Here is a 22,701-nt window from a genome sequence, read left to right as displayed (position 1 = left end):
GGGGACAATCCCCTCCCTGCTCCTGCTGCTGTAGCAACACAAAGCTGGGCAAGCCACAGACTTGCTAAGGAGCTGGTTCCATGCCATTCATTTCCTTCCTCACTGCCAATAAATCACCACCTATACTCACACAAAAAAGCAGAACACCTTCTCCTGGATTAACAAGAACCACCCAAACCTGCACAATTGATGTAGTCCATTCAGTCAATCCATCTGCAGCATGAGGACATCACCCTGACAGAAGCTGCTCTTCTCTCTGGGGCTCCTTACACAGAGCCTGAGCTTTTCATGTGGACTTTTCCAAATGTTCTTTTCCTCAGGGTTTGTTTTCTTGCATGTCAGGGCTCTCATTGTCTGCTCAGCAGTGTGAAGAGCCCTGGCTGGAGCTCAGCTGAGATGTGACCCCTTTTGGTGGAAGACATGGAAAAGCCAGAGGTAATGTGGGGACAACAGCAACTAGAAGATGTAAAAACCTGTGCAAAAGTTGCAGGGACTGTGGTAGCCTCATCTGGAAAAGGGAAGGGTGAGAAAATCCATGAGTGTCTTCTCTGAAGCACTGGTTAAATGGAAAGCTGTTTGGGATTCTCCTTGCAAAGGAAAGAAAATACTTTGATAGATAAAGGGAACATTGACAACGCCGAGGAGATGTTAGGATATGATCCGTGCACAAGCTGTAACCTTTGCATTAGGCACACTGAGGACTGTGGCTGCCTGGCAGGAATAGTCTAACCTTGTATCAGCCTCCCTCAGTACAGAGTTACAGAACCAGAGAACCACAGAAGCAAAGAATGTTACAGGTTATAAGGGACCTCAAAAGATCATCCAGACCTGCCCCTGCCAAAGCCGGCTCACAAAGAGCAGCTCACAGGAACACATCCAGGTGGGTTTGGAAAGTCACCAGAGGAGACTCCACAACCTCTTTGGACAGGAGAGGGGATTCTGCCCCTTGACTCTGCTCTGCAGAGACTTCACCTCCAATCCTGCCTCAGGTTCTGCTCTCCCCAGCAGAAGGAGGACACAGGCTGGAGAGAGGCTCTCCTGGGCTGGAAAGAGCCCAGGAAGCCACAAACGTGATCCAAGGCCTGGAGCAGCTCTGCTGTGAGGACAGAGAAGGCTCCAGGGGCACCTCAGCACTGCCAGCCAGGACCTGAAGGGATCCTGCAGGAAGGCTGCAGAGGGACTTCTCCTGAGGGTGTCTGGAGACAGGCCAAGGGGGAATGGTTTGAAGCTGAGGCAGAGCAGGGTTAGAGTGGAGCTGTTCTCCAGCAGGAGGGTGCTGAGACTCTGGCACAGGCTGCCCAGGGAGGCTGTGGCTGCCTCCTGCCTGGGGTGCTGCAGACCAGGCTGGATGAGGCCTTGAGCAGCTGAGTCTGGCTGAGAGGTGTCCCTGGGCATGGTGGGGAGGTTGGAGCAGATGAGCTCTGAGCTCCCTTCCACCCTGAGCCATTCTGGGATTCCCTGATGACATATTCCAGGAACAAAATCTGAATTCTTGATGAAACCTTTCCTATTATCATTGGTTGCTGCAAAGTTCTGTGGGATTTGGTTTTTTAAAGAACATTCTTTTCCAGGTCACCTTTAAAACTTTCCAGCAGTTTGTGTGTCTTACATGCATCTTACAGCTCTTTGAAACTGCCTGTGACAGGAAAAGGAACTGAGCTCTTTTAATAATGGCATGTTATTAAAATACTAATGATTTTGCTGCTGAAAAGTGAGCTTTAATGATTCTAACATTCCCCTTTGATCAGCAGAAACTGGTGACTAATCTGAGAGGGAAAGGAAAAAAAAGAAGGAGGAGGAAGAGAGAAGGTTTTAAGACTCAGCTCTCCCCCAAGCCTTGTGGCTGCTATAAAAGCTTAGAGACAAGGGAGTAAAAAGGGAATAGAAACAGCAGCAGACAATAAGTGCAAATGGTTTATTTTTGTCCTGAAAGAGTCCCCTGCCCAAACAACAGTGAAACAAATAAAGAAGGATACAGACTGCTTTGACCTCCCCTGCCTTTTGAGCTCCTGCCCTCTTCCTCCCCTGTAAGAAACTGCACCTCCTCGCTGGTAAACGCCTTGACTTTCTCTCCTTGTTCAAGAGATCACTCAACATCCAATTGCCATTTATTGCACTGCCAGGGCATTCTGCCAGGCCAGGCCAAAGAACTTCTTTCTCTGCCTACTAGAGCAAGCCCCTGGGCATCACACCACCTCCATGTCCTGTCTAAGAGCAGGTGTGAAGCAGGAGGATGTGCCCCTGCACAGCCTGGGCACAAGGAGCCCTTCCCTTCACCAGCTAAGCAGAAGAAACTTTTCAAACCATAGAAAACAAACATTGAACACCCAACCCAACCACCACCCAGCCAGGTAAGGGTTTAAAGCTCACAGAATCACAGCCTGAGAGACCTTCCCTGCTCTCACTAAGGTGCCAAATCCTGACGAGCACAGCCCAGTCTGTGGCTACAAGCCAGCGTGCCACCAGTGCCACCCAGCAGCCCAGCTGCCAGCTCTCCTGCTTGCCAGCTGCCAGCGCAGCACTGGATCTCTCTGAATGGAGAGGGAGATCCCTGGGGATGCCCAAAAGCCTCTGGTGCTGCCCAGAAGCCCATTGTACCCTGCAAGAGTGTTTAGTGACCCCTACCTTTACCTTAACCCAAGCCAAGTGTCTATGGTGATGCACTTATAATTGAGCATTCAAAGAAGAGAAGGCAAGAAGGAAAATGAAATTACTTTCAGGAAAGTAGGTTCAGCAAGGTCTCTGCCCACTTCACCAGCCCACCTCCTCTTTTCTGACTATGATGAGCTCTGCAGTACAAGATTTCAGAGCTGGCCTCAGGCTTCATCAAAGACTTTACTCAAGCAAAAGGTCTTCCTGGCTTTTTACTAAGATCCCCCCCAGCAGGATAGCTGTTTCTGGTTTACAAGGCTCCCCATGCTGCCTAGCAGCTTGAATTGTTAGCACAAACCTCATTTTATTTCTATCTTTACCCAGCAGAAATAAGGAAAAGGAAAATGAAAACCTCTTAGACCTCTCCAGGGTTGCCATCCATCCTCTGGGACGGCTTTTCCATAGCCCAGGCCCTGTGCTAGCTCTCCAGCAAGGCAAACCTTTCTTTCAGGGATGTGTAAAAGCTTCCCTGTCCCTTGCCTCTCCTAGTGTGAGCCTCAGATGACATTTCACTTTGTGCAGAGGATGGAACACCCCAGCAGGAAAACCAAGCACAGCTTGAGTGAGAGTACTGGCAACAGCAGCCAATTGCTCTGGGTGCCAACAGGGCTCACAAGACCAACTTCCAGCTTCTTCTTCTCATGCCTCCTAGAATCATAGCAGTAGCACAAGGAACTTAGCAGTGGAAATGAAAACTTCCTAAGGCAGAAAGAAGGGATTATGAAGAGCTTTCCAGCTCTGCTCTCCAACACACCATTTCAAGGCTGCTGCCCAGCTCTGCCCTCTTGCAGCTGGCTGCAGTTCAAGAGGTCATCTTACCCCTGGCTTCATCCCCTTTCCTGGACTGTTAGACTAAGGCAAAGCTCCCTGCTGTGTCTCAAAACCATCAGGATGTACTTTTATTAGGATATTCATACTGCTGCTTCCATTTTAGCCCCAGAAAAACCTGTGCTTAGAGTGCTTAGACTGGAAGAGGAAGTTAATGAAATCATATTTGATACTTTTCTTCCTTCAGAACAAATTTCTGAGATGAGGAAGGGGGAAACTGAAGCTGTTTAATTCTTCCCTTGCTTGCCTTGGGCAGCTTTGTGGATTGAAAGGTGTCAGCTCATTGCTGTTACAGACTTAAAATGCAACAGGCTGCAGAGCTGGGTGAAGGGCATCCTCGGGAAGTCCAAGGAGGACAAGTGCAGAGCCCTTCATCTGGGGAGGAACACCACCAGGCACCAGTACAGGCCAGGGGCTGCCCTGCTGGAAAGCAGCTCATGGAGAAAGACCTTGGAGTGCTGGTGGGCAGCAAGTGCTGCATGGGACAGCAAAGTGCCCTGGTGGCTAAGAGAGCCAAAGGGATCCTGGGGTGCAGCAAGAAAAGTGTGGCCAGCAGGGCTGGGGAGGTTCTCCTGCCCCTCTGCTCTGCCCTGTTCAGACCACAGCTGCAATCCTGTGTCCAGTTCTGGGCTCCCCAGGTCAAAAGAGACAGAGACCTGCTGGAGACAGTCCAATGGAATAGCTGGAGCAGGCTGCCCAGAGAGGCTGTGGAGTCTCCTGCTTTGGAGACTTTCCAACCCCTCCTGGATGTGTTCCTGTGTGCCCTGGCTTGGGTGTCCTTGCTGTGGCAGGGGGTTTGGGCTGGATGATCTCTGGGGGTCCCCTCCAATCCCTAACATTTTGTGATGCTGTAATTTATGGTTTTTGGTTGTTTTTTTGCAGCTGTTTGTTCACCCCCCTCCCCCCCAGCTTTTTCCCATTCCCAGGGAAGAGCACACACCACCATCCTACAGGAAGGGAAGCTGCTCTTCTGACATCACCCCACCACAACCTCTCCCCGTGTCCATTTCCTAACGTGCTGTGCAAGAAATAAGCAGAGCTTGTAGGTTTCTTTCTTATTCCTACAAGAGATCAGAAGGCAAAGCCGCTTAAAAGCTTTATCCCAATATTTCCATGAGGCTCAGTGCTGCAGTCTGAGCTGCTCCTTTTACAAAGCTCTTTAGTCCTAAGGCTTTTCTCCCCATTGTTACTAATACAACTGTTCAGTGCTAGTTACAGGTTTCAGTGACTTCAGCCTCTAATTGGGCATCCTCTCCAACTCTTCTCTCCCTCCTCCTCCCCCTCCAGCCTGCTTTGCCTTTAAAGTGATTGATGTGGAAGCATCTAACCCCTCTCTTCGCTCCCAGTGCTTCTGCACACTCTGCTCCACGCATCCTCCCACACGCCAGCCCCACTCTGCACATCCTCTTTGTAATCTCGCCCTGCCTGCCCTTTATCCACACACCTCCTCATGTTTGGAACAGTTCTGTAGCTGGGTGCTAGATCAATGCCCTCTGCATTTCAAACACTCTCCCTGAAATTCATCTTTCTCCACAAGCCTACAAAATGCAGGAGAAAATGATGAGTGGCATCACAAACAGCACCAGATGCCCCTTGCAAGTTGCACAGTTCTAGAACAAGGAGCAGCCCTGGGCCAACAGCTCTGTCTTCTCCTCATGACATTCCTGTTTCCTGGCACTCCCCAAAATATGGAGCATAGGTGTGAGGAGAAATTAAGACAATATGCTATTTATACCAGAACCATGGAATCACAGACCCATTGAGGCTGGAGAAGGCCTTTAAGATCATTGAATCCAACCACACAGCACAGCCAAGGCCACCACTAAGCCATGTCCCTAAGTGTCCCATCTCCACAGTGCTGCCAGGGATGCTCATGCCACCACTGCCCTGGGCAGCCTGTTCCAGGCCTTGAAAACCCTTGCAGAGAGGGAAAAAATAACAATTCCTAACATCTAATCTAAAGCTCCCCTGGCAAAGCATGAGGCCATTTTCTCCTGTCTTGTTACTTGGGAGAACAAAGCAACCTCTAAATGCCTCCTCTTCTCCAGACTAGGCAACCCCAGCTCCCTCGGATGCTCCTCCTAAGACTTGTCCTTCAGACCCTTCCCCAGTGTCATTGCCCTGCTCTGGACCTGCCCCAGCAGCTCAATGTCCTTCTTGTTGTGAGGAGCCCAAAACTGAACCCAGGATTCAAGGTGTGGCCTCCCCAGTGCTGAGTACAGGGCAGGATCACTTCCCAGCTCCTGCTGGTCAGCTATTGTGATCCAGACCAGGATGCTGATGGCTTTCTTGGCCCCCTGGACACACTGCAGGCTCACATATTAGTCCAGGTATGGTCAATGTTTCAACAGCATGATCAGGACCAAGCATTTCAAGTGCTCCTGTTGGGAAGGAACTGCAGCATCTCCCTGCTCTAATGCATTTTTCCTCCTAAAACACAGCCACACACTCTCTGTTGTCACTGTGGTGCAGTGGAAGCAGTAATTTACCTTGAAGGCTGGAGGTAATTAAGTCCCCATCTTTACAGTATAAATATGTAGATGCACACAGTTAGCAGTGCAGTTCTACAAGATGAATTCCTAAGGGTCCTGAATGCATCCCAGTATCAGATAACAGAGATTTTATGCTCTCTGTTACATACAAGGGGATACAAAGGCAGTAAAATGATGATAATGCTTTGTCTACAGGCATTTAGCTGGCTTGCAGCAAAGCTGGGAGAGAGCCTAAGCCCATCCTCCTGTGGGTTTCCAGGGTGTTACCCTCCCTGTCTCACACACCTGTGGGGATCAAAGCCTCATGAATATGCACACTGCTTGCCAAACTAGCTGGAGTCCATTCCCCAAGAGTACAGAGGACCTCCACCGAAGCCCTTAGCTGGATACAACCATTGCAGCTGGGCTCACCTTTGTTTCATGTGGCAGTGACCAGCACCACCACCCAGTTAAGGCTGCTTTCAAGGGCTGGTACAGGTGAGAGCTGCTGTTTGGTGACCGCTGAAGGGAAGCAGACCCACACTCAAGTGTGCCACACTCTGGACTGCAGGCTTATGGAGGCAAACATCTCGCGTCAAAGGCATCTGACAGACAATGCATTCTTGCAAAACAATTTATCCCCCTCCCCCTTCCTGCTGCCAGCCTTTTCTTCACTGACAAGTCAGGACCCTCAACTAATCACCATGAGCAGAGAGGCACAACAGCCAGGGGCCCTTCGTGGGGCCTCCCTAACACAGGTCTGAGACTTACCCTGTGCTACTCTTAACGCAAACCAGGTAACCGCTGAGCATTAGCACCAAACCCCTCTAACTGGGTAGATTAGGCATTGGTTGGTTGGGGTGAGGTGGGGAAGGAATTCTTCAGGTGGGATCCATTAGACATAGCCTGGAATAACCCCAAAAGGTAATCAGATTAGATTGACTAAAGAGCTGAGCTCCTAAAGCAAAGCCATATGCTTAGAAAGATGTCCCACTTGCTTGTCCAAGAGCTTGTTGCAAAGCAGAACCTTTCTCCTCTCAATTGAAAGTTCAGCTTTAGCAGAGTAACAGAAGTTCCTTCATCCACTGTATGGCATGAACCAAGCTTAGCAGCTCAATGCCACTGGGAGCTCATGCAACAGCTTACCAACCCATCACCCCCACACATCCAACAAAGCCTTGCATGCACAGAGATGTGAAAATAAGCAGACCCCAAACATATTCTTGAGTGCAGCAAAGGGAAGCATGCAGAATGAGGACATTTTCCACCTGGGCTTTGGTTGTTTTATCGCTAAGTGGAGAATTTCTGCTTCATGAAACAACTAAATGCACATAACAGCACAGGTGTGGCCATGCAAGAGGAGCATAAAGACATAAAGGCTTCTGTTCAAGCTCTGAAGAGCAGAGGAAATGGTCTCTGTTCAAGTGTACCTTCAGCTTGAAGAGGAAGATAGCATGATAGCAACACATGGTACAGGAGCCAATATCCTACACTGTAACTACACTGGATCCCTTGATATGTAATTCTTACAGGAGATACCCACCCCCAGCCCCAGAACAGCCTAGCTTCCATGTTTAAGCACAGAAAGTACCCCAGAGAAGTGAATTAGAATCCTGTGCTCACAGTGTATAAACATGACTGCCTCCAGCAGCTACTGCACACACACTTTATGCACCACGCTCATTCAGGGCTCAGCTTGGGACAGCTTGTTGGGATGGATGTGCCTGGGCTTCTTTAAACAAGACAAAATAAAACCACCAAGTTCCCTAGACAGCAATGCTAATGCTTTGAAACAGAAATACATCACAACTACTGCCACAGGAAAGTGTACAGGGAAGGCAAGAAAGACCAAAAACAAAGCAGAAACTATACCTGAAGGGATCCTGCAGGAAGGCTGCAGAGGGACTTTTCCTGAGGGGGAAGGGCTTGGAGCTGAGGAAGAAGTTGTTCAGCAGGAGGGTGCTGAGCCTCTGGCACAGGCTGCCCAGGGAGGCTGTGGCTGCCTCCTGCCTGGGGTGTTGCAGGGCAGGCTGGGTGAGCCTTGAGCAGCTGAGTCTAATTGAGAGGTGTCCTTGGGCAGGGTGGGGAGGGTGGAGGAGATGAGCTCTGAGCTCCCAGCTCCCTTCCAGCCTGAGCCATTCTCTGATTCCATGAAACAAACCATTTTTTTCAGCAGCCAGAATGCTTTCTGATGATCTGTTTGCATTCTGCACCAAAGCCTAGTCACAAACAAGTTGAACTAATGTGCAAAGTGGGGCTTATCAATTAGAATGTGTTGTAGATATCTGATTAACAGAACAACATGTGTCAGATAATTAAGAAACTGCCAATAGAAACAAGTAAACAACCAAGTGCTGAGATGCAGATTTTCAGCCCAGTGTTTCCATCATGAACCAAACTGGAACTGCTCTTTGAAGAATCACCCTGGGGAGGGCCACAGTCAGCCCTGGACTCTGCTGTAGGCCAGCACTCACCTCTGCCCTACACCAGACACTACTGCTCTTATAGAAGGCACTAAAAGAGGCAACTGTCTAAGTAAGAACGGCTTGTAGGCAGCAGACAACAAATGAAGGCTAAATAGCCTCTCTTTTGTCCATTCCACCCCTCCTCACAGAATCAAAGGGTTGGATCATTCCCTACATCCCTGACAGGTAAGATTAGCTAATGACAAGGTTTAGGACTCATCTAGTAAAGCCAGCAAAGAATATACAGGGGGAAAAGGCTGCTGTTGGCAAAGCTGAAAGCTTTGAGTTCTGTCAGATCAGAACTTGCAGAAAAATCAATTTAAACAGGGATTTTTATTTGTCTTTTAAAACAGCTCTGCAGTCAGATCAAGTCAAGCTTACCATCTGCTGCAGATAGAAATACAGCTCTACTCAAGGATGACATTACCAAACTTCTTTGTAAACTTTGCAGGCAAGCTGTTCTTGTCAGGATCCAAGCCATTGTGGCAATGCATCTTAATACTCCAGCAGGCTTTAAATAAAGAGTGACAAAAGTCCACATATGGGTGACAAGCTGTTCTACAGTAAATATTGTTGTATTTATTGAGCAGGGGCTTATGGCACTTTAGGACACATTCCACCAGGCAGCGCAGCCTCAACTACTCACACGCTGATAAAACCCAGACCAGATCCCTGCTCCCAAACCCTCCACAAAGTGTAGCTTTTGCATTCACTTGATCCTAGTCCTATTCTTATTTAGTTATGCTTTTACCTCACCATTTGCTTGAAAACCTTTCCCAGCTGGTGGCTCTTACCGAGTGGAGGATTTTTAGTCCCCTGCATTTTAAGCAAGGCTTTATTCCCAAGTGGTGCTGAATCTATCTGTGGAAGAGGCAAGGCAGACACGGTGCAATTGTACCATTACAGCTGACCCTCTACAGCAGAGAAGAAATACTTCCACTTTCAAAATGTAATTAAACTTGGTAAAGCCATTTCCAGTACTCCTGAGATGGAAGGGATACAGGATAGCAAAACCTCCAGAAGTTCTTCTCGCCCCTACTGTAGCAGAAACACAACTGGCAGATAGGCAAAGGGGGAAGAAAATCTGATGGCAAGGAGGGGTCTTTATTATTCTTATTATTTCAGTTCCACACTGAGAAATTACCAGGCACGTGTTGCAAGTAGTACACTTGGAATCACAGGTCATGGAACTCAGCTCATTGGGGCCAACCACTCTCTAACTCCACCAAGGCTGGTGCTAAACCACGGCCCTCAGCACCACACCTCTGTGCCTTTTCAACACCTCCAGGGATGGGGATCCAACCACCTCCCTGGGGAGACTGGGCCAGTGTTAGAACCCTGTCAGTTCCTTCTAAAAGCCTCAGCCTCCCCTGGTGCAACTTGAGACCATTTCCTCTCATCCTATCACTTGTTACTAGGGGGAGGAGACTGGCCCTCATCCTGGCTACAACCTCCTTTCAGGGACACCCTCTTTCTCCAGACTAAGCAACCTGCAGCCACTCCTCACCAGCCCAGTTCTCCAGGCCCTTCACCAGCTTGGTTGCCCTTCTCTGGCCCCACATCAACGTCTGTCTTGTAGAGAGGTCCCCCAAACTGAACACAGTGCTCAAGGTGCAGGCTCACTAGTGCTGAGTACAGGGGGGCAGTCGCTTCCCTTGTCCTTCTGGCCACACTAGTCCTGGCACAGGCCAGGATGCTGTTTGCTTGCTTGGCTACCTGAGCACACTGCTGGCTCATCCCCACATGGTTACTGAATGGCATCCTCAGATCCTTTCCTTCTGGGCAGCTTTCCAGCCCCACTTCTCTCAAAGAGTGAACTCTTTGGTACATGTTACCATTTGGTTATAGCACCAATGCAAGCAACTCACCAAAGCAATGAAAAAGCAGGTTTTAAAGCACCTGAATGCAACAGATCAGAGGCTCACAGGATGTTAGGGGTTGGAAAGGACCTCAGGAGACCTTTGAGTCCAACCCCCCTGCCAGAGCAGGACCATAGAATCCAGCACAGGTCACACAGGAACACATCCAGACAGGGCTGGAAAGGCTCCAGAGGAGACTCCACAACCTCTCTGGGCAGCCTGCCCCAGGGCTCTGTGACCCTCACAGTGAAGAAGTTCCTCCTCATGTTGGAAGTAGAACCTCCTGTGCTGTATTTTATATCCATTGCCCCTTGCCCTATCACAGGGTGCAACTGAGCAGAGCCTGTCCCCTCCCTCTTGACCCCCAGCCCTCAGCTATTGATAGTCACTGATCAGATCCCCTCTCAGTCTTCTCTCCAGACTAACCACTCCCAGGGCTCTCAGTCTCTCTTCTTACCAGGCAGTGCTCCAGTCCCTACAGCATCCTGGTAGCTCTCTGTTGGACTCTCTCCAGCAGATCTCTATTCCTCCTGAACTGGGGAGCCCAGAACTGGATGCAATATTCCAGGTGAGGTCTCATTAGGGCAGAGTAGAGGGGGAGGAGAACCTCCCTGGCTCTGCTGGCCACACTCCTCTGAATGGCCCCCAGGATCCCAGACAAATGCTGGTGCAGGTAAATGGTGGAGCAGGTAAATGGTGGAGCAGGTAAATGCTGGTGCAGGTGAATGGTGGAGCAGGTAAATGGTGGAGCAGGTAAATGCTAAAGCAGCTGAAATAATCTTACCCTGCTGTGGGATCGACAGCTATGGCCTTGGGGTGAGTGAGATCCAGCTCGATGAGGGTGATGCACACTGACCCATTCTGGTTGCAGACGAAGATCCTGCCACTGACATGATCCACGAAGTAGAAGTTCCCAGAGATCCAGTCGATTGCCATCTGCTGTACATCTGCCAAAGGAAAGGAAAGGAAGGAGAGAGCTCAGCAGTGCCTCTGTAGCACCGAGAACTGCGCTGCTGGCTGCTCCACCGGGCAGCTGCTCTGCTCTGCACGCTCAAACAACCCGAGCTGGCTTTGCTGTGGGGATGCCACGCTGAGAAACCTTGTGAGAGTGTAGTTGTTATCTTTAAAGGGGACTCAAACCAGATAATAAATACTTCACAGAAATGAAAATGAAAAGCAACCCTGTGTGTAAATATTGCAAGCAATAGCAGCCATCTGGGTGCGTGCATTCATCTGCAGTCTAATTTCTTCCTTGCTGGTGGTTCTGAGCAATCTGGATGCTGTCAAATACCTGACTCAACTGCCACGAGTGGCATTAAAAGGACTGCTTGTGTGGGGTAGATTAGAAGGAATGTAGGGAATAGGTCAAGGGTGATTCTCCTGCCCCTCTGCTCTGCCCTGCTGAGGCCACAGCTGGAATATTGTGTCCAGTTCTGGGCCCCTCAGCTCAAGAAGGACCTCAGGGAACTGCTTGAGAGAGTCCAGCACAGAGCCACAGAGCTGCTGCAGGCAGTGCAACATCTCCCTGTGAGCACAGGCTGAGGCAGCTGGGGCTGGGAGCAGAGGAGCCTGAGGGCTGCCCTCATTGCTGGGGATCAAGATGTGCAGGGCTGGAGCCAGGCTCTGCTCAGGGCTGTCCAGGGACAGCACAAGGGGCACTGGGGGCAAGCTGGAGCAGAGGAGATGCCAGGGGAACAGGAGGGAAAACTTTGTCAGTGTGAGGGTGGCAGAGGCCTGGAGCAGGCTGCCCAGAGAGGTTGTGGAGTCTCCTGCTCTGGAGACTTTCCAACCCCCCCTGGATGTGTTCTGTGTGCCCTGCCCTCGGTGATGCTGTTCTGGCAGGAGGGTTGGACTGGGTGATCTCTGGAGGTCCCTTCCAACCTCTACCGTTCTGTGATCCTTTGATTTCTTAGGAGTGACACAGGGAGTTCTCCTTCCCAGGACACTAAGGGAGGAAAAACTTCACAACTACCTAAGACAAGAGGTTTGAAATGGTTCCTTCTTGTTCTTGTGGCATCCTGGAACCACTTTTTGTCCCTGTCTCCTAAAGCCTGCTTTGTTCTTAGAAGTCAGCTATCTGTCCATACATGTTCCTCCTGTTACAGTAAGCAAAAGTGTGAAGAGGAGGAAAAAGAAGCAGAGGAGAGACAATGCAATTGTGTTGCCAAGAGGACTTCCTCCCTGTGCTCAGGGCCACAGTTATGTCAGCAGTAGGTGTTTCAGCATGCTCGGGTGTAAGGCTGGAGAGAGCCACACTAGTCCCAGCAGCTGGAGAGCTCCTCATCTGCTTTAACCAGCCCTGCCCATCAGGAGGCTTTTATGCAGGGGAAAAACAAACTCGGTTTCAATTTCTTCTGGGGAGATTCTCCCCACTACACTTCTCTCTCTGTCAGCTGCAGAGAAGCTTTCACCAGGACAGGCTCTGAGGATGAGCTAGCCCAAGACAGCTGGAAGCAAAAGGAGAGCTGTGGCTCCAAATTTCTCCCCTAGTTTCAGTGAATCCCTAGAAAGTTCTAGGAGCACCAGACACTTCTGCCTCTTCAGTCTCCTGGTGCAGGGATGAGGAGGAAGGATGTAAGAGGCACGTTAGCAGAAGGTTAGCAGAAGGAACTTCTTTAGAGTGAGGGTGGAGAGACACTGGAACAGGTTGCCCAGGGAGATTGTGGCTGCCTCCTCCCTGGAGGTGTTCCAGTCCAGGTTGGATGAAGCCTTGAGCCACCTGGGCTGGTGGGAGGTGTCCCTGCCCATGGCAGGGGGGTTGGAACTGGATGATGATGTTCCAACCCAAACCATTCTATGACTCTATCAGTCTCCTGTAACTTAGATGTTTTACTCCCCATTCTTGCTGACAGCCCTGCACTGAAACTGCTACCTCCTATGATAGCTATTTGTGAATGAAGAATCCCTTAATCACTGTAATAACATTTCCTGCCAAATCCTCCCAGTGTCAGATAATAATGGCTTCATTTCATGTCCCAGTACATACATTTGTTGCACAGTGGTTTCAAAAAGCTGCTAGCAGAAGTTGCAATTATTTCATGATGGGAGAAGCCAGATGCAAGAAAACAGAATTTCCCAGATTTTGTGGGGGTTTGGTTACTTTCAGTTTTCAGTATTTCTCCCATCCTTCAGAAGCTGCATTTCGAGGGTTCTGCACTCCAGGAACCTGTTGGTGCCCCCACACATGCACTGCACTGCACAATGGGAAGCAGAGGTAGAACCACAGAACTGTCAGGGCTGGAAGGGACCTCAAGGCTCAGCCAGTTCCAACCCCCTGCCATGGGCAGGGACACCTCACACCACAGCAGGTTGCTCACAGCCACATCCAGCCTGGCCTTAGAAACCTCCAGGGATGAGGCTTCCACCACCTCCCTGGGCAGCCTGTGCCAGTCTCTCACCACCCTCATGGGGAACAACTTCTTCCTGACAGCCAATCTGAATCTCCCCATTTCTAGTTTGGCTCCATTCTCCTCAGTCCTGTCACTCTTGATTCAGGCTTAAAATGGTAGTCCTTAATTCTTGACAATAACAGAGGGCTTATGAGTCATGCCTTTGCTAAACACTTAAACAGGCACAGAGGCTCATGAGGCTCTCGTGAGCCTGTGCCTGTTGCCTTCACCAGATTTACCCAATAAAACAGCAGGAGTAGCTACCAGCTCTATCCCATCTCTCCATTGCATGAAACAGGTCTCTGCTGCCTCCTCTGCCTCAGATCTGTCCCCTTCCACTCTTCATTTTCCCTTTAATTCCAGGCAAGTGTTATGCCTCTTCCCTTCTAATGGCTCCCACTGCAAAGATATGCTGAGGCAGAACACAGAAATGCTCCATTCAGTCCAGGATCCAGGCTCCAGAGGAGGACAGTGCCAGGTGCACTATGAGACACTAACACACTGCAGGCAAGAGGGAGGCAAGGGGTGGAGTTTTTTCCCTTGTCTAATGAAAATATGTCTTTAAAACATTAAAAAACAAACCCTCAAACCCTCTGTTGCTCTGGAAATCAGGAATGGTTTAAGTATTTCCAGTCTCTGCCTTCCATTCATAGGAGCTGGGTTTATGGAAATAAAGGTTTATGGCTCACTGCTGCAATGGGACCTGAAAAGTGCAGAGGGGCTCCCGTGTGACAGAAGCGGCTCTGAACCCAGTTATTCACCAAGGAAAGGAAGTGACAAAAGGAAAGCAGCTTTGAATGTTGGTAGGAATAAAGCTGGCAACTTAATTCCTCCAATGAGAGCTCAGGAAGGTTGCTGTACTTTGGAAGCAGAGGGAAAGGAGCAAGATAAAGCTTGCTGCTGGAGGAGCAGGCACAAACCCAGACTGGGTGCAGAGTGGGCTGAAAGCTGCACTGGAGAAAGAGGCTTGGGGATGTTGGTTGATGAGAAGCTCCCCAGGAGCCAGCAGTGCCCTCATGCAGCCCAGCAGGCAGCTCGGTGCTGAGCTGCAGCCAGAGGAGTGTGGGCAGCAGGGCAAGAGAGGGGATCCTGACCCTTGACTCTGCCCTGCTGAGACCTCATGACAACCCTGCCTCCAGTTCTGGTGTCCCCAGCATGAGGACACAGAGCTGCTGGAGAGAGTCCAGAGGAGGCCACAGAGATGATCCAAGGGCTGGAGCAGCTCTGCTGTGAGCACAGGCTGAGGGAGCTGGGGCTGTGCAGCCTGGAGAGGAGAAGGCTCCAGGGGGACCTCAGAGCTGCCTGCCAGGACCTGAAGGGATCCTGCAGGAAGGCTGCAGAGAGACTTTTGCTGAGGGTGTCTGGAGACAGGCCAAGGGGGAATGGTTTGAAGCTGAGGCAGAGCAGGGTTAGAGTGGAGCTGAGGAAGAAGTTGTTCAGCAGGAGGGTGCTGAGACTCTGGCCCAGGCTGCCCAGGGAGGCTGTGGCTGCCTCCTGCCTGGGGGTGCTGCAGGCCAGGTTGGATGAGGCCCTGAGCAGCTGAGTGTAGTTGAGAGGTGTCCCTGGGCATGGTGGGGAGGTTGGAGCAGATGAGCTCTGAGCTCCCTTCCAACCTGAGCCATTCTGTGTTTCTGTGACTCTTCTGACTGTGTTTGGACAGTCCCTCTCTCCACATACATGTGCATGTACCTGGCAGACATGGCACACTCAGATTACTAGATCTGTTAACCTAACAATATTCACACTCATCAAATGCTGAGTCTATTCTTCCCTTAGTTTTTCTTCAACACATCACAAGGCATGGCATTAACCAGGGGCTTCTATGGAAAACTGGGAGAATTAATTGAAAATCAGAGAATCACTGCACACCAGGGGCTGGAAGGGACCTCAAGAGAGCATCCAGTCCAACTCCCTGGCCAGAGCAGGGCCACCTATACCAGGTCACACAGACACTGTCCCAGGCAGGTCTTGAATATCTCCAGAGAGGGAGACTCCACAACCCCCCCCAGGGCAGCCTCACAGTGAAATAATTCTTCCTCCCTGAGTCATCTTAGGGTTAACCATCCGCAACAAAGAGCTAAAACTCAGGCTGCTCAGCAGTGCAGGAGAGTGAGACATCCAGAAGCAATTTCACACCATAACCTTCATGTCAAAGACTTTAGAAAGCTCCTAGAAACTCTCTACCTGCTTTGCCTTCCCCAGCAGGCTGTCTTTAGGAAGGGCATGGAGCACCAGCAGCAAAGGCTGGGGGAGAGCCTTAGGCTGATTGCAAAGGCATTCCTTGCAAGGCCCTTCATTGCAGTGCATGCTATGCTTAAAGACTTCAGCACAGAGCTTCCAGTAAAAGGGACACCTGAATTCACATTTTGCTTCAGAGATCAGTGCTGGGAGTGCTGGGTCAAGGGTTGGTCTTTTTGATCTTTAAGGCCTCTTCCAACCAAAATCATTCTATGCTCTTCACCACTGGAGTTCAAAGGCTGGAAGAGGAGCTGGGATCCCTCCAGCTCATGTGTAGGTCCATATGGGATTCTGAAACGAAGCAAGGTGAGCCTAGATCTATCCTGTGTCCCCATCTCTCAGGCAGTTCTCTAGGCTTGTAGTAACTCTGATGGAGGACTTATCAGTTTGTGTGACAATGTCTCCCTTGGACATGGGAAATCCTCTTCCAGCCTATAGTGAGTCTGTTGACCCATCCAATTCCACCTGAGCTTCCATAGGACACATGGACATCTTTAGTGGAAAGTATCCTTGCCCATGGCACAAGGGCTGGAACTAGAGGATCTTTAAGGTCCCTTCCAACCCAAACCATTCAATGATTCTGAGGTCTACTGCATGAAGTGGAGAAGAGACCTCACATTATGCAGAGAAGGCTTCTCTCAGACCTTGTGAAGCAGTGTGATCTGGTAACTCCCCTGGGCAGTCAATGCACGAGAGCATTTGCATTTAGCAGCTACAAGCACCTTGTGCTGATCTGCACTGAGCTTTGTTGTCTTTGTACCATGTGCTCTGCAGTGAACTGGACACAGCCAGGATCACTAATGGTAGGGGCTGGAAGGGACATCTGGAGATCTTCTAGTCCAACCTCCCTGCTAAAGCGGTTCCACCCAGAGGAGACTGCACACAGTCATAGAACCATAGAGTCAATAAGGTTGGAAGAGACCTCAAAGATGATCAAGTCCAACCTGTCACCCAACACCTCATGGCTACTAGACCATGGCACCAAGTGCCACAACCAATCCCCTCTTGAACACCTCCAGGGACGGTGACTCCACCACCTCCCTGGGCAGCACATCCCAATGGCTAACAACTCTCTCTGTGAAGAACTTTCTCCTCACCTCCAGCCTAAGCCTCCCCTGGTGCAGCTTGAGGCTGTGTCCTCTTGTTCTGGTGCTGGCTGCCTGGGAGAAGAGACCAACCCCCACCTGGCTACAACCACCCATGTCCAGGCAGAATTTGACTGTCTCTAGAGGAGACTCCAAAACCCCTCTGGGCAGCTTGTTCCAATGCTTTGTCACCCTCAAAATCCAGAAGCTTTTCCTCACGTTCAGATGGAGCTTCCTGTGCTGCAGTCTGAGCACACTGCCCCCCTTCCTGTCACTGGGCACCACTGAAAAGACTCTGACCCCATCCTCTTGCCTCCTGCACATGATGTATTGGTAAGTATTGATAGGATCTCCTCCTCCTCCTCCTCTTCTCCAGGCTAATCAGTGCCAGGTTTCTCAGGAGATGCTTCGTTCTCCTCACCATCTTTGCAGCCTACACTGGGGCTCTCTCCAGGATCACAGAATCAACCAGCTTGGAAAAGACCTCAGAGATCATCAAGTCCAACCTATTCCCTGCCTCACAAAAGAAGTTGATGAAGAGCTGCCCCAGCCCTCCCCTCCACAGAGTTAGATTCCATTTCCATATATATCCTATGAATGACAAAACCAATCCACTCAGCTTGCAGATAGCAGCTTTTTATGAATTAAACTTTGAATCTCTGTGGTTTTGCTGGCAGCCATGCACTGAGCTGCTCAGAATGGCTCTCCACTTATCACACCAGTCAGTGGCACTGTATGCCACACAGATAAGGGGTGGGCTGCACTGGGGAGTTTCTATATCTATCCCTCTCTCTATACACATATATATATAAAACTGCTTGTGCTCGAGCAGTTGCTGAATTCATTTCATGCCTATTTCTGGACTGATATAGTAAAGCCCAATATGCACAGATGTCCAGGCCATTCACATCTTCAAAGTAATTAATCTCTTCTTTTTCTCTCATTCAGACAGTTTCAGAAAGGCTCTGAGAAAGAACTGTCTCCCCCTGAAGACAGACATTGATTCTGAGCAACCTCCTATGCATTATTGTTTCTTTCTTTTTCCTATTTTAATCACAGATTCCTTGGAGCATTTCTGCCAAATGTGATCATCCTCCCTTTATTGCTTTTTAAAAACTAGCATTTCCTCTTAAGGACTTCATAAAGAATAGTTAAGACATCATCCAGTCTAAATTCCACCCTGGCTAATGGCATTCTGTGGGCCATGGGCACCAGCACAAATGTGGCTGCAAGCAGACTTTTCCTATTTTCTTAAGCACAGCACTATCATTATACCTTCAGAGGAAGCAGCAAATGCATATGAGAGTGGCTAAATCTTCAAAGGGGGCTGCAAACACATCTTCTGGCCAGAATTGAGTTTATGAAGGAGCCATGTGGAATGGCTGTCTCCTTTCACTGTAATTTTCACACCTATTTTTCTTTAGTTCTCTAGGCATTTTTCTTGCCATTTCACATCAAGGCTTGCACAAGAAGGCTTCAGCTAGCAGAAGAGAGGCAAAAGCTGCACCAAGTTTCTGTATTTATACTACTGATCACAGAATCCCAGAATGGCTCAGGGCACAAGGGACCTCAGAGCTCATCTCTGCTTCCCTGGGCAGCCTGTGCCAGAGTCTCAGCATCCTCCTGCTGAACAACTTCTTCCTCAGCTCCACTCTAACCCTGCTCTGCCTCAGCTTCAAACCATTCCCCCTTGGCCTGTCTCTAGCCACCCTCAGCAAAAGTCCCTCTGCAGCCTTCCTGCAGGATCCCTTCAGGTCCTGGCAGGCAGCTCTGAGGTCCCCCTGGAGTCTTCTCCTCTCCAGGCTGCACAGCCCCAGCTCCCTCAGCCTGTGCTCACAGCAGAGCTGCTCCAGCCCTTGCATCATCTTTGTGGCCTCCTCTGGACTCTCTCCAGCAGTGTCCTGTGTCCTTCTCATGCTGGAGACACCAGAACTGGAGGCAGGGTTGTCATGAGGTCTCAGCTGAGCAGAGCCAAGGGGCAGAATCCCCTCTCTTGCCCTGCTGCCCACACTCTGGCTGCAGCTCAGCACCGAGCTGCCTGCTGGGCTGCATGAGGGCACTGCTGGACTCAGCACACCTACTGCCCTCTAAAATCATTGTGCTCTTCACAGAGTTTCACTTTGGATGAAATAAAATGAGGATTGAGAATGCTCATTGCAGTCTCCATATGGCTCTGATTAATAATGAAGGAGGTAGACAATCTCTTTCTATTTTAAGGGAAAGTACTTAGCAATTACTGCCTCAGGTCCTTACAGATTTCCTCGCTCCGAAGGTGGCTGCAGTGAGGACTGCCTGGAAGTCGACTCAAGGTGCAACAATTTCCCTGGCAGTCACTCTGGGGAATTAGAATCTTGAGTCATTTTGTTCCCTTTGGCTTTGGTTTTCCATCTTTTTATATAAATAAATCTGTACAGAAATGCATCTATAGGAAAGCATGTCATTATACAAAGATTTCTATAGATCTAGTGATGTTTATACTTATGTTTATATCTCTCTATATTTAGATCTCTCTATCTCTATTTACACATATCTGCATGCACACATCCACTCAGCTCTGATTTCTTACTTGCACACAATGCATAGATTTGGAAATGCTTTAGCAGTAATCTTCATTTCTGTTACCAATACTTGTTTTCCTTCTGCCAAAGCTGCTTTTAAAGGAAGCCTTATTTGATGCATTCAGCAAGCTTAATAAAACCACCCCAAAAGAATGAGCAAAGTGCTATTTTCCTTCCACAAGACACACACATCTCCTCTGAATGACTGCAGCATCCAATCATCCAGACAGGAATTGCATGCTGTAGCCTGGGCTTGCTTGGATATCCTGGTTTGGGTTAGAACAGAACTAAGTCTATTCAGTGGTTTTATTTTCACTTTCTGAAGCTAAGGGCACTGTGTCTGCTTCTAGGAGTGCTAACAATTGATGTTTTTACTTGCTGCCAAAGCTTAGAGTGCAGAAAGGCCCTGCTGATACCTGCTCCTGTGCAGACCAAGGTCACTGCTAAACCTTGTGGGGTGCAGAAAGTAACAGGCTGCACCTGCAGGGAAGAGCAGACAAGACAGAGGACCCACAACTGACCCCCAAGGGATCCCATGTCTTGGACATCATATTCAGTATAAAGCTGAGGGATCCCCCGGGTCAAACCCTCCCTTCAAAGGAGGACTCTGTTCTGCCTTTGGTTCTGATCCATGTGCCCCTGGATTCAGCTCCTGAATCCAGCTCCTGTCTGCCGCTGAGTCCAGCCTGGGGCTTCCCCAGGTGCCTGGCGCAGCATCAGTGGTGATGGTGATGTCACTGTCTCCAGGGCACTGGGTTTGATATTGCTTTTTGCACACACTCAGTTTTATTGTCAATATTTTAATTAAGGCTGGTTTCGTTTTCCAATCTCTAAGTCTCTTTCCCTCATCCCTTTCCTGTTCCTTTGGGAAGGGAGAGGTGTTAACTGAGAGCATCTGCCAGGCATTTAGGGGCCAGCCCAGAGCTAACCCTTGGCACTGGGGGGATGAGAGGAGGGGAAGTGGCTTCAAAAGTGGTGGTCGTATCTTCAGTAAAAGAGCATGGGTGGGCTGGTGGCCTGACTGCCCATGAACACAGCTGCAGGGAGGGAAGCAAAGCCTTTGCCACTCCTGCAGCACCAAACCCAAAGTGTTTCTTGCACAGGAACCCTTCCCCTTTGCAGTGAGCAGCTGAGCACTGTCACAAGTACTCAGGTCTGCCAACAGTCACTTGTTTAATTCGTTCCACAAGCAGGGCAGTTCTGGGGACTGCTTGGCCATATGCTAGGGGAGCCAATGCTCTGGAGAGGCAAGAGAGGATCCTTGTACTGAAACTTTTAGGAGCTCAGCATCTCTGTAATGAGCATCCTCACACATGGAAGGTGTCAGTGTAGTCCCCCATGGTAGCGCAATGCAGGAGTGCGAGGGTGGACTGCTCAAGTGCCTTGTGCCACAGAGAGTCACCTTCTGGTCCTCCTGGCCCCAAAGGCCAGGACAACAGAGCTGCAGATCTCCTAGGCATGGTCAGACCTGCTTCACCTACAGCCTCTTATGGCAGTAACTGCTTGCCTCCGGGGCTCACTCTCATACACCGGCCTGGAACAAGAGTTTGCTTCACTGCATTTCGGCTGGGGAAGCATCTCCTGCCTCCTGCTGAGTCAGGAGAGGTGAGACAGAAACTAAGGTGAATATAAACCTATGTCCAAATATAAATCTAAGTCTAAATATAAATCTCAGCCTAAATATAACTATGAACATAAATAGAAATACCAACATAAATAGATCAAGATAAAGATCCAAAGCTAGGTATAGCTATCTTTAGAGATCTATAAAGATATCTATCATTACAGATAGATATAATGTAGCTGTGTATAGATAGATTCATTATCATCTATACATTTGTAAATCCATGTCATTTATAAAGAGTATATTTATAAAATATAATCTTTCTACACATAAAGATTATCTTTATATAAACTTCATATTTCTAGACATATTTTATATGTATTATCTTTATATAATCTGTATGCAAATATAAAGATTAAGATTATTAAGATAAATATAAAAATAAGGTAAAGGTGAAGAAAAACTAAAATCAAGTGATACAAAAACCAAAGTAATAAACTCTGTAAAGTAAACCCAAGGGAAATGAGATGGCAGAAAAGTAAGGACAAAATGGCACAATGTACTTGAGACATTTTGCCTTTCCCTGTGCTCTCTCAATCTTTTCCCCCCACTCATGTAGTTTACTTTTCCAGGCCTGGAAAGCCACTGTAACTCTCTGGCTGGAGGCTGAGATTGGTGAACTGTGTAAGGCAGACAAAGGTGAAAGTGCCAGGCCTCTCCAGACTTGCTTTCATTTACTGTGTGTTCAGAACAACAAAACCCAACCAAAGACAGACACAATTATGTATTTACCAAACAACAAACAGATTCCAGTCCAAAGAACAACTGCAAGCAACTTGGAGCCAGGCTTTTTGCCGCCCCCTGAGTCAAGAGACAAGTTTGGAATGCCAGGAGAAGCCCTTTTTTAACTCTGAATAGCCAGCAATGGTGGGAGCAGGTAAACAGCAGCTAAAAACACCCTTAAAGGACAGGCTGTGAAACCCTGCAGGAGCACTGCCTCTGCTGGGCCTCTCTTCCGAGAGCAGTGCTCCCAATTAGCAGCCCAGACAGCCTGACACTGCCACTCAGGCTCTGGAACGTTAGGCTGGCAGAGATTTTTCTGTGCCCCTTCTACTGACAGCAATTTGCTGCAATGCCATTAACAAAGCATGAGTTGTATTAAAACTGTCACTGTGGGCTAAGTCAGACACCCTGGTGTCTAAACTTCCAACAGCCATGTCCTGAGTGATTACTGCACATGTTAAAAAGTGAAAAATCACATGAAAAATATATCCATCTGTCTTTTCCAAATGACTCATCCTCATGGATCCAATGCCTTTGAATCGTCATGGAGTCACAGAATGGCTCGGGTTGGAAGGGAGCTCAGAGCTCATCTGCTCCAACCTCCCCTCCATGCCCAGGGACACCTCTCAGCTACACTCAGCTGCTCACGGCCTCATCCAGCCTGGCCTGCAGCACCCCCAGGCAGGAGGCAGCCACAGCCTCCCTGGGCAGCCTGGGCCAGTGTTGCACTACCCTCATGGTACAGAACTTGCTCCTGTTACTGGGTCTGGAGTCGGAGTTGGCTGTGATGCCACCAGACTAAACCAGCA

General features: G+C 49.2%; 1 protein-coding gene across 1 annotated transcript in view; it reads right to left on the bottom strand.

The window, feature by feature from the left end:
- Positions 1–22,701, bottom strand: part of LRP1B (LDL receptor related protein 1B) — a 642,156-nt gene that overhangs the window by 300,338 nt on the left and 319,117 nt on the right. Inside the window, exon 8 of the mRNA XM_054173601.1 lies at positions 11,060–11,222. Coding sequence (XP_054029576.1) covers positions 11,060–11,222 — 163 coding nt within the window. The remainder of the gene's footprint in view (positions 1–11,059; positions 11,223–22,701) is intronic.

Source organism: Dryobates pubescens, chromosome 2 (assembly GCF_014839835.1).
Source record: "Dryobates pubescens isolate bDryPub1 chromosome 2, bDryPub1.pri, whole genome shotgun sequence".
NCBI lineage: Eukaryota > Metazoa > Chordata > Aves > Piciformes > Picidae > Dryobates > Dryobates pubescens.
Note: the sequence above shows the minus strand (reverse complement) of the source record. Positions and strands in the feature narration are given on the sequence as shown.